Here is a 14,081-nt window from a genome sequence, read left to right as displayed (position 1 = left end):
AGTTAGCTGTTTAGCTACGACGTTAGCTGCCGGCTGTGCTCGGCTGGGAACGTTAGTTTGATGCTATCAGTTAGCCTAGAGTTAGCTGTTAGCTTGTGCTACGACCATTGACATTAGCCGTGAGAATAGCAGGGGGTTCTGGCACTCTGACTACGACATCATCTTTGACAGAAGATGTAGTCGGGCCTGCACCATGACAAGGCGCCGGCCATAGCTTCTTTTTGTCCCGCCAGCGAGAGGCCTTTCGTCAATGTGGAGACCTGTGTTGCGGCCTTTCGCCCTGCGTTCCTCGTGCAGGTAAGATGTCATGACATTACCCCACTCTTCCTTCCTTCCCCTCCCGAATGTTTTGTTAATAACAATGTTTTTTTCCAGGCAAAACATATGTTACTTCACAACATTTGGAGATACGACATGTGCTGTGTGTGAATTGTCTTGGTCGTTTGTGTAGCTTGGGTAGCGTTGGGCCGTTGGCCAAAGCTGTGTGTGGCCTGGTGTCAGTACCTGGCTAGCCTATTTAGCTGAATGCTGTTTAGCTGTTTTCTCTGGTATAGACCCTCTTCTCTTTGGATTTAAGTGTTGATCTTTGTCCTTTTGGATCTATGTATATTCATGTTGCCTTTGTGAAGTTATCTTTTCCTTCTGTTTTGTTCTTCCATTAAAAGTTGAATATCCTTTTAGGGGCTCATCTTTGCTTATCTCTCTCATACATGCTCTCTCTCTAACACACACACACGACAAACACACATGCTCTCTCTCTCTCTTTCTAACACACACAGTCTGCCTATGGCTGCCTTTCTCGATGGCTAGGCTGTGCTCGCTGAGTCTGTACCTAGTCAAGGATCTTCAGTCACAGTGCTCAGGTATTCTGCCACTGTGTACTCTCTGTTTAGGGCCAAATAGCATTTCAATTTCTTTCCAATGTGTCTCTCTCTCTATCTCTCTCTCTCTCTCTCTCTGTACACTGTATATTGACTGTAGAACGGGAGCTCTCTCTCGCTCTCTCTCTTGCTATATGTTGACTGTATCATGCCCAGCCTCGGGCAGCGCTATTATTTAAGAATATGTTGACTGTATGAAAAAAAAAATATATATATATATATATATATATATATATATATATATATATTTTTTACCTTTTGGGGGGGGGGGGGGGGGGGCCTCGCGTTTAAATCTCGCACAGGGCCTCGCATTTCTCCCAGGCGGCCCTGCCTGTACACACATGACTGTGTGGCACAGCGGAACAACAACACAAACATCAAATTTGCTGACGACACAGTAGTGGTGGGCCTGATCTCTGCAAACGACGAGAGGGCCTACCTGGAAGAGGTAAAGGTTCTAGCGGGATGGTGTCAAGAGAACAGCCTCTCCCTGAACGTCAGCAAAACAAAAGAGATGATTGTGGACTTTAGGAGGTCCGGGGTCAGGGACTATAGCCCCCTCAGCATCGACGGGGCACCGGTTGAGAGAGTGAACAGTTTTAAGTACCTCGGAGTCCACATATCCGAGGACTTGACATGGACCACACACATTGACAGTGTTATCAAGAAGGCATGACAATGCCTCTACTTCCTTAGGCGCCTAAGGAAGTTCCAAGTGAGTCAGAAGATCCTCAAGAACTTCTACTCATGCACAATAGAGAGCATCCTGACTGGCAATATCACCTCCTAGTTTGGGAATAGCACTGCACAAGACCGTAGCAGACTACAGAGAGTGGCCTGTTCAGCCGAACGCACAATTGGAGGGGGGCTTCCCACTCTCCAAGACATTTACAACAAGCGCTGCATGGGTAAGGCTAAGAGAATAATCAAAGACCACAGCCACCCAAACAACTGCCTCTTTGAACTGCTGCGGTCAAGCAAGCGATACCAGAGTCTCATGGCAAGCACAGAGAGACTCAGAAGGAGCTTCTATCCCCAGGCCATCAGGATGCTCAATGAACAATAACAAACCATCAAATACACCCACAGCACACACATTCACACGCACACACTCACTTTAAATAAACAACACACTGTAGCACCCACTTTACCCACTTTAGGCACTAACACACTTTATATTGATTGGTAAGGAGATTTGCACATCAATCTCATACCTCATTGCACCTCATTGCACCTCACCACCACAAGGTGGCACCACAAGCTAAGCTATACCTCACCATTTCTACACTGTACTGTATATTGCTGTAACTCAGTTACCTTCTCTACTCTGCATTGTATATACTGAATATATATTGAACATTTTTGTTTTGTTTACACTTGTTTACGTAATTGACTTTCTATTTTATACTTATATTATACTTATTTTATACTATCTTTTTATTTTATTGAGCAAAACAGAAAGAAGCATTTCATGCAAAAGTATTCTGTATTTCTGTATGACAATTAATAAAGAAACTTGAAACTTGAACAGTAAGATAAGATAAGATAGGGAATTGCATTGTTGCTACAATACACCATACCAATAAATAGCATACAATAGGAAAAAAGCAATAATATTACAATAATATATTATAATAATACATAAATAGATAGATAAATAGATAAATTATATAATTTTAAAAAGCAGAACAAAAACAACAACAATAATAATATATTACTACCGGTATGTACTGTATAATTGATACATATTCATATAATATATGACATTAATATAACAATCATTATACAAATGAATGAATTCATCAATTTAATGTCATGTAAATAATGACCAAATCTGAAATGTTTAAAACGTAAGAGTTCTAAACACACAGCAATGAAAGGTGTACTTAGTTCTGAGCTTACTTTCAGAGTCCTCTTCCGTGTCGTTCGTGGACGGGCCAGCTGGGGCAGTGGTGGCCCCGGGCAGACCCCCGGCCGGCTCTGTGACGTTGGGTGCTGGGACGAGAGGCTGCGTGCCGCTGTCGTTCAGCACTGGAAGACAAAGCACCGAGTCACCGGCCGTCACAACGAGGAACCTTTGAAAACACTAACGACCGCCCACGGGGGCTGTTTTTTTCACAATCTAATATAATTTTTTACATTTATTTAATAAATCGATTATTTATTTCAATATAGAATATTCGTTGACAGTCCTACAAGTACAATTAGTTACTGCACACTACATCACCCCTGAGTGGCACATGGAAAACCAAACTTTCCCCCACTGTACCGAAAACCCGTACAGAACCGTGACTTCAAAACCGAGGTATGTACCGAACCATGGTTTTTGTGTACTGTTACACCCCTCTTCCCATTATGAAAATGTACTACAATAAAACTATAGTATTCCTCTTTTTTGTACGTTTCAATTATATAAATACTATAGGGAATCACTACAGAAATGCCTTTCGGTGGTATATCTATGGTGTGGATGAAAAACAAAACAAAGTTACTATGGGGCGGCTAAGTGGCGCAGTGGGCAAGGCGCTCGCCACTAACGCAGGAGATGCTGGGTTCGAGCCCAGCTCTCGGCGTTGCTTCCGGCTTGGCTGGTCGTTCATACTAATACAATTGGCAGTATTAGGGGGTGGGAAGCTGGTGGGTGGGGATCAAACGTTGTGGACAGCGACTCCTACAGGTCGGTTGGTGCGCCTGTACAGCAGAATCAGGAAGTATCGGGGGCAGCGTGAGCCTCCCACGCGTTACTCCTCGCCACTGAGAGATCGCGCTGTGCAGGTGAAAAGATGCGACGGCTGCCTCCTCGAGTACCGGAGGGGACACGTGATGCAAGGCTTCGTCCACATTGCAGCCGACCAGTGGGAGGCATGGTCTAACAACGTTCGAGACAGGGGAGGGTAGAATTGGCCAATACAAAATTGGGATGGGAGAAAAAATAGAAAATGGGGAGAAAAAGTAGAAAAAAAAAATTACTATAGTTAATTTGTATATGATATTAAGGCTGTCAAAGTTAACGCATTAACGCCACAATTTTTTTTAACTCACGATTAACTTTTAAGAAAGAATTTATTCATTTATTTTTTTACTAGACATCACTCAGGTGTATTATTGATGCTCTCATTGATACTATGTTTGTTTCTGAAGTGTGTGTGTGTGTGTGTGTGTGTGTGTGTGTGTGTGTGCGTGTGCGTGTGTGTGTGATATATAGAGAGAGAGAGGGGGGTGAGAGAGATGAGGAAGGGGCAAGAGAGAAAGAGAGCTGGGAGAGTGTGTGTGAGAGAGAGGGGGGGGGGGGTGTGATTACTCAGCCCTTGTGTGGGTGAATGTAACAAGTTCCTAACGTTTTCTTTCCCCTATTATTTCATGCACACTTTATTCATTGTTTTAAATTATTATTTAAAGTTATTATAAGTTATTTTGTGCATCACTGTTTTGAACAGGCACATGTAGAACACTGCGATCATCAGCTGCTGGACTACTAGAGGCTCCCAGAAACAGTCAAAAGAGGATCGGTAATGCAGCCTTTATCAACTATGCCCCAAAACTGTGGAACAAACTACCCAAAAACATCAGGGAAGCCAACTCGCTAGACATCTTCAAAAGACAGGCATTTCAATGAAACATCAGGGATATCCTGACACAAATTGTACTTACCTGCACTATTCTTACCCTGCCTACTTTTATATACTGCCTATCAAATTCATGTTTGGTTCTATGCTAATTTTATCTCACTACCTCCTACTGTATGCACTGTAATTTTAAGAGAACTATTTTATCACACTTTTTACTTCTTCTGCTCTATTGTATGTTAAATACCCTGTTGTATGTCCGTTCTATTTAATAATTTTTAGACTATTTTTAAACTGAATCATTGTTTTTTTTTTATTGATCTTTTTCCCCCTCCATTTTCCTCCGATTTTCTCCCATCCCAATGTTAGTCGTATGCCAATTCCGAGTCCCTTCCTGGTCGCTGCGCACTTACCCCCCACAGTCAGATCATCTGGGAGAGTGGAGGCTACCACGTGCTTCCTCCGACACACGTCCAGCCAATCACCGCTTCTTTTCACCTGGCAGCGCGGATTCTCATCGAGAGGGCGTAGCGTGTGGGAGGACCACACTATCCCCCTCAAGTCATATCCGCGCTTAGCAGGCGCCCCGACCGAACTGTAGGAGTCGCTGTTTACAACGACCCGGACCCACCCCGCCAGCTTCTCCCACCCTCTAATACAGCCAATTGTATTAGTGCAGACGGCCAGCCAAGCTGGTGACAACCCCGGAGCTGTGAGCTGGACTCGAACAGGCGAATCCAGCTCACAGCTCCGGGGTTGGTGACGAACGCAATCTCCGCTCGGCCACCTAACCGCCTAAACTGAATCATTTTAAACAATTTTTATTATTTGTATTACTGAATGAAACTGTAAACAGAGAGCCTATTGGGATGCTAGATCCTAATGTGAAACACTGTGATTTACCATACCTTGCTACCTGTCTATCTTTTTTATGCTCGCTTATGCCTGTATTTTTTACTGTTGTGAAGCACTTTGAACTGCAACCTCTGTATGAAAAGTGCTATACAAATAAAGTTATTATTATTATTATTATTATTATTACATGTAACATACGGTTTATAAACACTCACTTGTTTCAGGGGGTGTCTCCATGGTGACGGCAGCATCAGCAGCGATGGACGTGTTGGTTATTGTGTCTGAAGCTGCTGTATCCTCTGTATCATCTGCATCACATTAAAGGGACACTTCACCAAAGACCAACGCAGATTCATTTTGCACATAATCTCGTGCTGCTTTGCAAACATTAATTTAGCATGAGTTATTGGGGGGTAAATGATTTCATATGGCCACCAGTGAAGTCACTGGGGACACTGGATCCAATTCTGCCAACAATATCTCAACAACCTAAATACATGTGTTTTGTGGATGGAATGAAATAAAAATTAATTATCATTCAATTCTGTTATCCTTGTGGAAAAGGAGAGCGTTGTGTTTTGGAAGAAGTAAAACCAGAGAAAGCAAAGTAGACCTGGGCAGTGAGAGCAACAGACACACACGTGCGCGCACACTTCTCTCACATATACACACATACACACACACACGCACACGCACGCACGCACACACGTGCACACATAAGATAGCAGTACACAAAAAATCCTGGGATGCAGTGGGCCCATAAAACTAGTTGAGGAAATAAGTTAGTGTTAGTTATTGAATGTTAGTTATTGAACTATGGGCCGACTCACTTGATGGTGGTGATGGTGGTGATGGTTGCGATGGTGGCGATACCTTTGCCGTCTGTGTAGTCGCTGTTGCATTTGACTCTTCTGACAGAACTGTGAAACAGACAAAATAGGGAACTTAATGTCTCACTCATTAGTTATTATTAGGGATGTCCGATATTGGCATTAAAATGTAATATCGGAAATTATCGTTTTTCAAATATATATATTTTTTAATATATATTTTTTAACATTTATTTAACCTTTATTTACCCAGGCAAGCAAGTAAGAACAAATTCTTTTTTTATTTATTGTCAAAAGTATGCATAATGTTGTGTTAATTCCACTACAAGAGATATGTAAGGGATAATGTATAGCTACAGTACGAGGTCATTGTCGCAAAATAATTGACCGACACAGAGTTTAAAATACAGAGGCGCCTCGCCGAGGTGTTTTAAACGTCAGTGAAGGTCAATTATTTTGCGACAATGACCGAGTATAGGCTATACATGATCCCGCTTATTACATGGCTAACTTACTAACAATATACCTAATTCATTTTACACCATCGACGACGACAAGACGAGATCAAATGCAGACGCAGTTCTGTTCTGTCGCTCCCGCTGTCATCGCCGGCAGCCGGCAGATCTGTGGTCTGATTGCACTGATGACTGAGTGCAGCTGTGCATATGCTGAGCAGCTTTCATGACTGCGATCTGTGTGTCAGTGGGCTTGATTGGTCCAGCTGCGCACAGCGGTCATTATTGCTCGGCAGAGGTCCGTTATCGAGTAATAACGGACCTCTGACGAGCGCTATTGACCAATCACAATCAAGCATTTCGGCGAATGTTAAAACGCCATGTAATAAGTAATGTTATTACATGGCGTTTTCACATTCGCCGAAATGCTTGCTTGTGATTGGTCAACAGCCCCCCGACTGCGGTCATTATTTTTCAATAATGACCGCAGATTTTTCAATAATGACCGCAGAGCGCAGCTGTTCGCAATCAAGCCCACTGACACACTGTTTCAGTGCAATTAGACACTGCCGTGCCGGCGATGACAGGGGGCGGAGCGACGAGCGGACCCAGAACACAGCGGAGCCAGAACACAGAGGCTGCCCGCGATAATAATAATCACTTTATTTGGGCTGACAGAGCCACAGAACAACTGCGATTTGTCAAATGAATTAGGTATATTGTTAGTAAGTTAGCCATGTAATAAGCGGGATAATGTATAGCCTACTCGGTCATTGTCGCAAAATAATTGACCGACACGGAGTTTAAAACACCTCGGCGCGGCGCCTCGGTATTTTAAACTCCGCGTCGGTCAATTATTTTGCGACAATGACCTCGTAGCCATACATTATCCCTTACTTAATTACCTGCATATATCAGTATCGGTTGATATCGGCATCAGAAATTAAAGGGGAACTCCAACATTTTGGGAAATTAGCTTATTTAACATCTTCCCTGGAGTTAGACAAGAAGATGCATACCTTTTTTGTCTCTGTGCGTGCATTTTAGCTTTGGGAATAGACGCTCCGTTAGCATAGCTTAGCTTCATCACTGGAAGTGAGGCAGGACAGTAGCCTTACAGTGCCTTACAGTGTATTGCAAGGTCTGACATTGACCAAATTTGATATGCATGACCTTGGTGGGCTCTAGGTCAACTCCTGAAAAGGGGGTCAATGTCAGACTTTGCAATCAAAAGTTAGGGGGCTAATAACCCTTGCCATAATTTCAGTGCGCCCCCTAACTTTTGATTGCAAGGTCTGACATTGACCCCCTTTTCAGGAGTTGACCTAGAGCCCACCAAGGTCATGCATATCAAATTTGGTCAATGTCAGACCTTGCAGACCTATTCCCTTATATTAGTGTAGTGCTGTTTAACATTTAGCCTTTCTTGTTTTAGGCTACTGGCTTTATTGTACACTTTGTTTTCTAGAAGCTGAGCCTTTTATTGTAGTGTTTCTTTAGAGCTGTATTGTGTCCACTACTGCACTCCCTTAGTGGAGGTTTACTCTTATTTAATTTCTTTTTTATAAACTCTGTTATTAGGAGGTGCCTTTGTGGCTTATTTAAATGTTTCTACAATAACTCTTTATTGAGAGTTGTCCTGTTTTTTGGACTTGATTTATTTTCTTAAATGCTCACTTTGAGGCTTCCACCTGTAAAGGTTGTTTTTTTGTTGTTTATTTTCACCCTTCTCCATAATTTCTGCCTAAGCAGTTTAGTGGTTATTCGTTATACAAGTAACTTAAGGCTACGTTTAGACGGAGAGAGTCTGAACAGAAACCGCAAAAGTCGTCTTGTGGTTTCACTTTTAATTTTGCGTTTAGACGAGCGTTTTGGGGTAGAATTCTCCGTGCAGACGAGGCTGTAACGACGGAGCCCCGCTGTCACACGATTGGCGCATATGTCACATGACATGCTGTGAAGACCCGCCCTACTCTGCCTCTGATTCGCAGACTGTGGATGGGGAATGTGATTGGACCAAAGCAGAGTCACTCACAGACAGTGGGTCCAGTCACGCCGCGGGACAGATTCTTGTGTATTTAACCCTTTCACTGCCACACGACAGCCGGTTGTGTGATAGTAAAGGGTTAACCTTCTGTCGTGTGGCAGTGAAAGGGTTAAAAGTACTGCCAATGTAGCCTTCAGGTGATCGCCATGGATAGAATCAGACATGCTTTGTTTATGCTTCTAGGCTACTGGCGCATGCCTGTGATGTAAGCAGTACGCGCGACCAGAGCCGTGACAACCCTTTCGTCATCGTTTTATGCGGTTTGACAGTTTAGATGAGAGCGCGAAGGTTTCTAGGAATTCCACCCTGGAAGGTAGTCTCACTTTTTTGCGGTTTCACCCAGTAAAAACGCCGTTTCCGTATAAACGAAAGGCACATCCGAAAAAATATTTTTGCGGATTCACCTGCTAGCATTTCCGTCTAAACAGGGCCTTAGAGTCCCTATTATTTGCTAGAGACCCAAACACCCGCAGCCCTCACATCCTGTAGCCAGTAGGTGAGGTCACACACACAAAGATGGCTGCCACAGGATTTACATCCTGCAGGGTGGTTTCTAGATCGCCCCGGAAGGACGTTGCAAGGGGTTCGCCATTTGTTGGCTAAGCTGCATAACAGACTATCCTGATCTGCCGCGAGCGACAGCGAACTGAGCAGCGATGTCGTTCACCCCTCAAATATTCGCTCGCTGTGTCTCTAGTTGAGCGAATTACGCGGCAGAGTCCCACCCCTAAACACTTTTTATTGGTCGAGAATCGCAGGCTGCCCCCTGTTCCAGGTAAACTTGATTGGTTCGGGCTAGTCTCGCCGCGACACGCGGCGCGTCATATCAGGACAGTATCGCGCGCGGTTTCGTCTCCAGTTCGCTCGCTCGCTCGCTCGCTGTCAGGAAGCGGTGTAACTCGTAATAATAACAATAATTCATTTTATTTATATAGCGCTTTTCAATAACCCAAAGACGCTGACAATAAACCGTTGAAAGATGTCTTCTACCTTTCATTATTGAATATTATTGATAACCTTGACAATTTGGATATTGAATACGTGAATATTGAATTTGGATATACGTGACAATTTGTTGACGGCCCGAGGTGATTATTTGACATATGTTGTGTATGTCATAAATGTCATTATGAATTGAAAATGGGGGACCCTGATGTAAACAAGACGAAAGTCTTTCTCAGGTCTGCATCCCCTTAACAATTGTGTGTATTGAGCCGTACTGTATTGTACCCATTCTGCAATCTGTTCATAAAGTTTTCAATCAATCACTGATTATACGTGATTATTTCACAAAAGTGACAAGGAAGCACCTCAAAGGATTGGCGAAAGCCCGTGAAGGCTGAGAGCGAGTGCTCCGTGTCGAGGGGACAGTCTGGATGTCTGTGTGACTTTAGTGCATCTCGCCCACATAGAGACACAGGGACCCGCTGCTACTGCGTGAAGTACTGAAGGGAGGAGGAGAGGAAGAGAGGAGGAGAGGAAGAGAGGAGGAGAGCAGAGGAGAGGAAGAGAGGAGGAAGAGAGGAGGAAGAGAGGAGGAAGAGAGGAGGAAGAGCAGAGGAGAGGAAGAAAGGAGGAGAGCAGATGAGAGGAAGAGAGGAGGAAGAGCAGAGGAAGAGAGGAGGAGAGGAAGAGAGGAAGAGAGGAGGAGAGCAGAGGAGAGGAAGAGAGGAGGAGAGCAGAGGAGAGGAAGAGAGGAGGAAGAGAGGAGGAAGAGAGGAGGAAGAGAGGAGGAGAGGAAGAGATGAAGAGAGGAGAGGAGGAAGAGAGGAGGAAGAACAGAGGAGAGGAAGAGAGGAGGAGAGCAGAGGAGAGGAAGAGAGGAGGAAGAGAGGAGGAAGGGAGGAGAGGAGGAAGAGCAGAGGAGAGGAAGAGAGGAGGAAGAGAGGAGGAAGAGAGGAGGAGAGGAAGAGAGGAGGAAGAGAGGAGGAAGAGAGGAGGAAGAGCAGAGGAGAGGAAGAGAGGAGGAGAGCAGAGGAGAGGAAGAGAGGAGGAAGAGAGGAGGAAGAGAGGAGGAGAGGAAGAGAGGAGAGGAGGAAGAGAGGAGGAAGAGCAGAGGAGAGGAAGAGAGGAGGAAGAGCAGAGGAGAGGAAGAGAGGAGGAGAGCAGAGGAGAGGAAGAGAGGAGGAAGAGAGGAGGAAGAGAGGAGGAGAGGAAGAGAGGAGGAAGAGAGGAGGAAGAGAGGAGGAAGAGCAGAGGAGAGGAAGAGAGGAGGAGAGCAGAGGAGAGGAAGAGAGGAGGAAGAGAGGAGGAAGAGAGGAGGAGAGGAAGAGAGGAGGAAGAGAGGAGGAAGAGCAGAGGAGAGGAAGAGAGGAGGAAGAGAGGAGGAGAGGAAGAGAGGAGGAAGAGAGGAGGAAGAGCAGAGGAGAGGAAGAGAGGAGGAGAGCAGAGGAGAGGAAGAGAGGAGGAAGAGAGGAGGAATGGAGGAGGAGAGGAAGAGAGGAGGAAGAGAGGAGGAAGAGAGGAGGAAGAGCAGAGGAGAGGAATAAAGGAGGAGAGCAGATGAGAGGAGGAGAGGAGGAGAGCAGAGGAGAGGAAGAGAGGAGGAAGAGAGGAGGAAGAGAGGAGGAAGAGAGGAGGAGAGGAAGAGAGGAGGAGAGGAAGAGAGGAGGAAGAGAGGAGAGGAAGAGAGGAGGAAGAGAGGAGGAAGAGAGGAGGAAGAGAGGAGGAGAGGAAGAGAGGAGAGCAGAGCAGAGGAGAGGAAGAGAGGAGGAAGAGAAGAGGAAGAGAGGAGGAAGAGAGGAGGAAGAGAGGAGGAAGAGAGGAGGAGAGGAAGAGAGGAGGAAGAGAGGAGGAGAGGAAGAGAGGAGAGCAGAGCAGAGGAGAGGAAGAGAGGAGGAAGAGAGGAGGAAGAGAAGAGGAAGAGAGGAGGAGAGGAAGAGAGGAGGAGAGGAGGAAGAGGAGAGGAAGAGATGAGGAAGAGCAGAGGAGAGGAAGAAGAGGAGAGGAAGAGAGGAGGAGAGGAAGAGAGGAGGAAGAAAGGGGGAGAGGAAGAGAGGAGGAGAGGAAGAGAGGAGGAAGAGAGGATGAGAGATGCTGAGGAGAGGGAAGAGAGGAGGAGAGGAGGAAGAGAGGAGGAAGAGAGGATGAGAGATGCTGAGGAGAGGAAGAGCAGAGGAAGAGGAGAGGAAGAGAGGAGGAGAGGAGGAAGAGAGGAGGAAGAGAGGAGGAGAGGAGGAAGAGAGGAGGAAGAGCAGAGGAGAGGAAAAGCAGAGGAAGAGAGGAGGAGAGGAAGAGAGGAGGAGAGATGCTGAGGAGAGGAAGAGAGGAATAGAGGAAGAGAAGAGGAGAGGAAGAGAGGAGGAGAGATGCTGAGGAGAGGAAGAGAGGAGGAGAGGAAGAGAAGAGGAGAGGAAGAGAGGAGAGGAAGAGAGGAGGAGAGGAAGAGAGGAGGGTAGGAAGAGAGGAGAGGAATAATAATAATAATAATACTTCGTTTTATATAGCGCCTTTCAGAGGACCCAAGGTCGCTTTACATAAGGGGGGGGGGGGAGATAACAAGTCAACAAACATAGTGGACAGACACAGCACATACATATAAAGTGAGGAAAGTTAGGGGTTGAAGGCCAGGTTGAAGAGGTGGGTTTTGAGCAGTTTTTTTAAATGAGTCCAGAGTTGGGGTGGTGCGGAGTTCTGCGGGGAGGGAGTTTCCAGAGAGGAGAGGAAGAGAGAGGAGGAGAGGAAAAGAGGAGAGGAAGAGAGGAGGAGAGGAAAAGAGGAGAGGAAGAGAGGAGGAGAGGAAGAGAGGAGGAGAGGAGGGAGAGGATGAGAGGAAGAGAGGAGGAGAGATGCTGAGGAAAGGAAGAGAGGAAGAGAGGAGTAGAGATGCTGAGGAGAGGAGGAGAGGAAGAGAGGAGGAGAGGAATAGAAGAGGAGAGGAAGAGAGGAGGAGAGGAAGAGAGAAGAGGAAGAGAGGAGGAGAGGAAGAGAGGAGAGGAAGAGAGGAGAGGAAGAGAGGAGAGGAAGAGAGGAGGAGAGGGAGAGAGGAGAGGAAGAGAGGAGGAGAGGAAGAGAGGAGAGGAAGAGAGGAGGAGAGGAAGAGAGGAGGAGAGGAGGAGAGGAAGAGAGGAGGAGAGGAAGAGAGGAGAGGAAGAGAGGAGGAGATGAAGAGAGGAGAGGAAGAGAGGAGGAGAGGAAGAGAGGAGAGGAAGAGAGGAGGAGAGGAAGAGAGGAGGAGAGGAAGAGAGGAGAGGAAGAGAGGAAAGGAAGGGAGGAGGAGAGGAAGAGAGGAGTAGAGGAAGAGAGGAGGAGGACGAGAGGAGAGGAAGAGAGGAGGAGAGGAAGAGAGGAGAGGAAGAGAGGAGGAGAGGAAGAGAGGAGAGGAAGAGAGGAGGAGAGATGCTGAGGAGAGGAAGAGAGGAGGCGAGGAAGAGAGGAGAGGAAGAGAGGAGGAGAGGAAAAGAGGAGAGGAAGAGAGGAGGAGAGGAAAAGAGGAGAGGAAGAGAGGAGGAGAGGAAGAGTGGAGGAGAGGAGGAGAGGATGAGAGGAAGAGAGGAGGAGAGATGCTGAGGAAAGGAAGAGAGGAGGAGAGGAGGAGAGATGCTGAGGAGAGGAAGAGAGGAAGAGAGGAGGAGAGGAAGAGAGGAGAGGAAGAGAGGAGGAGAGGAAGAGAGGAAAAGAGGAAGAGAGGAGAGGAGGAGAGGAAGAGAGGAGGAGAGGAAGAGAGGAAGATAGGAGGAGAGATGCTGAGGAGAGGAAGAGAAGAGGAGAGGAAGAGAGGAGGAGAGATGCTGAGGAGAGGAGGAGATGAAGAGAGGAGAGGAAGAGAGGAGAGAGATGCTGAGGAGAGGAGGAGAAGAGAGAGGAGAGAGAGGAGGAGATGAAGAGAGGAGGAGGAAGGAGAGGAGGAGAGATGCTGAGGAGAGGAAGAGAGAGAGGAAGAGAGGAGAGGAAGAGAGGAGGAGAGGAGAGAGGAGAGGAAGAGAGGAGGAGAGGAAGAGAGGAGTGAGGAGAGAGATGCTGAGGAGAGGAGAGAGGAAAGAGGAGAGGAAGAGAGGAGGAGAGGAAGAGAGGAGAGGAAGAGAGGAGGAGAGGAAGTGAGGGAGGTGAGGAAAAGAGGAGAGGAAGAGAGGAGGAGAGGAAGAGAGGAGGAGAGGAAGAGAGGAAGAGAGGAGGAGAGGAAGAGAGGAGAGGAAGAGAGGAGGAGAGGAAGAGAGGAGGAGAGAGCTGAGGAGAGGAGGGAGGAGGGAAGAGAGGAGGAGAGGAAGAGAGGAGAGAGGAAGAGAGGAGAGGAAGAGAGGGAGAGAGGAAGAGAGAGAGAGGAAGAGAGGAGGAGAGGAGGAAGAGGAGAGAGGAAGAGAGGAAGAGGGTGAGAGAGAGAGGAAGAGAGGAGGAGAGATGCTGAGAGAGAGGAAGAGAGAGTAGGTGGAGAGAGAGAGAGAGAGAGGAAGAGAGGAGGAGAGGAAGAGAGGAGGAAGAGAGGAGAGGAAGAGAGGAGGAGAGATGCT

General features: G+C 46.5%; 1 protein-coding gene across 2 annotated transcripts in view; it reads right to left on the bottom strand.

Moving 5' to 3' along the window:
• Window positions 1–14,081, bottom strand: part of LOC311227478 (uncharacterized protein) — a 77,328-nt gene that overhangs the window by 49,998 nt on the left and 13,249 nt on the right. For both annotated transcript variants that reach the window (XM_084313155.1, XM_084313154.1), the window contains exons 2-4: window positions 6,133–6,222; window positions 5,518–5,610; window positions 2,784–2,912 (exon numbers count right to left, since the gene is read on the bottom strand). In XM_084313155.1, coding sequence (XP_084169281.1) covers window positions 2,784–2,912; window positions 5,518–5,610; window positions 6,133–6,222 — 312 coding nt within the window. The remainder of the gene's footprint in view (window positions 1–2,783; window positions 2,913–5,517; window positions 5,611–6,132; window positions 6,223–14,081) is intronic.

This window comes from Notolepis coatsorum (assembly GCF_963971535.1).
Source record: "Notolepis coatsorum genome assembly, chromosome: 4".
NCBI lineage: Eukaryota > Metazoa > Chordata > Actinopteri > Aulopiformes > Paralepididae > Notolepis > Notolepis coatsorum.
The sequence above is the reverse complement of the archived record's forward strand: the minus strand, read 5'-3'. Positions and strand labels throughout refer to the sequence as shown.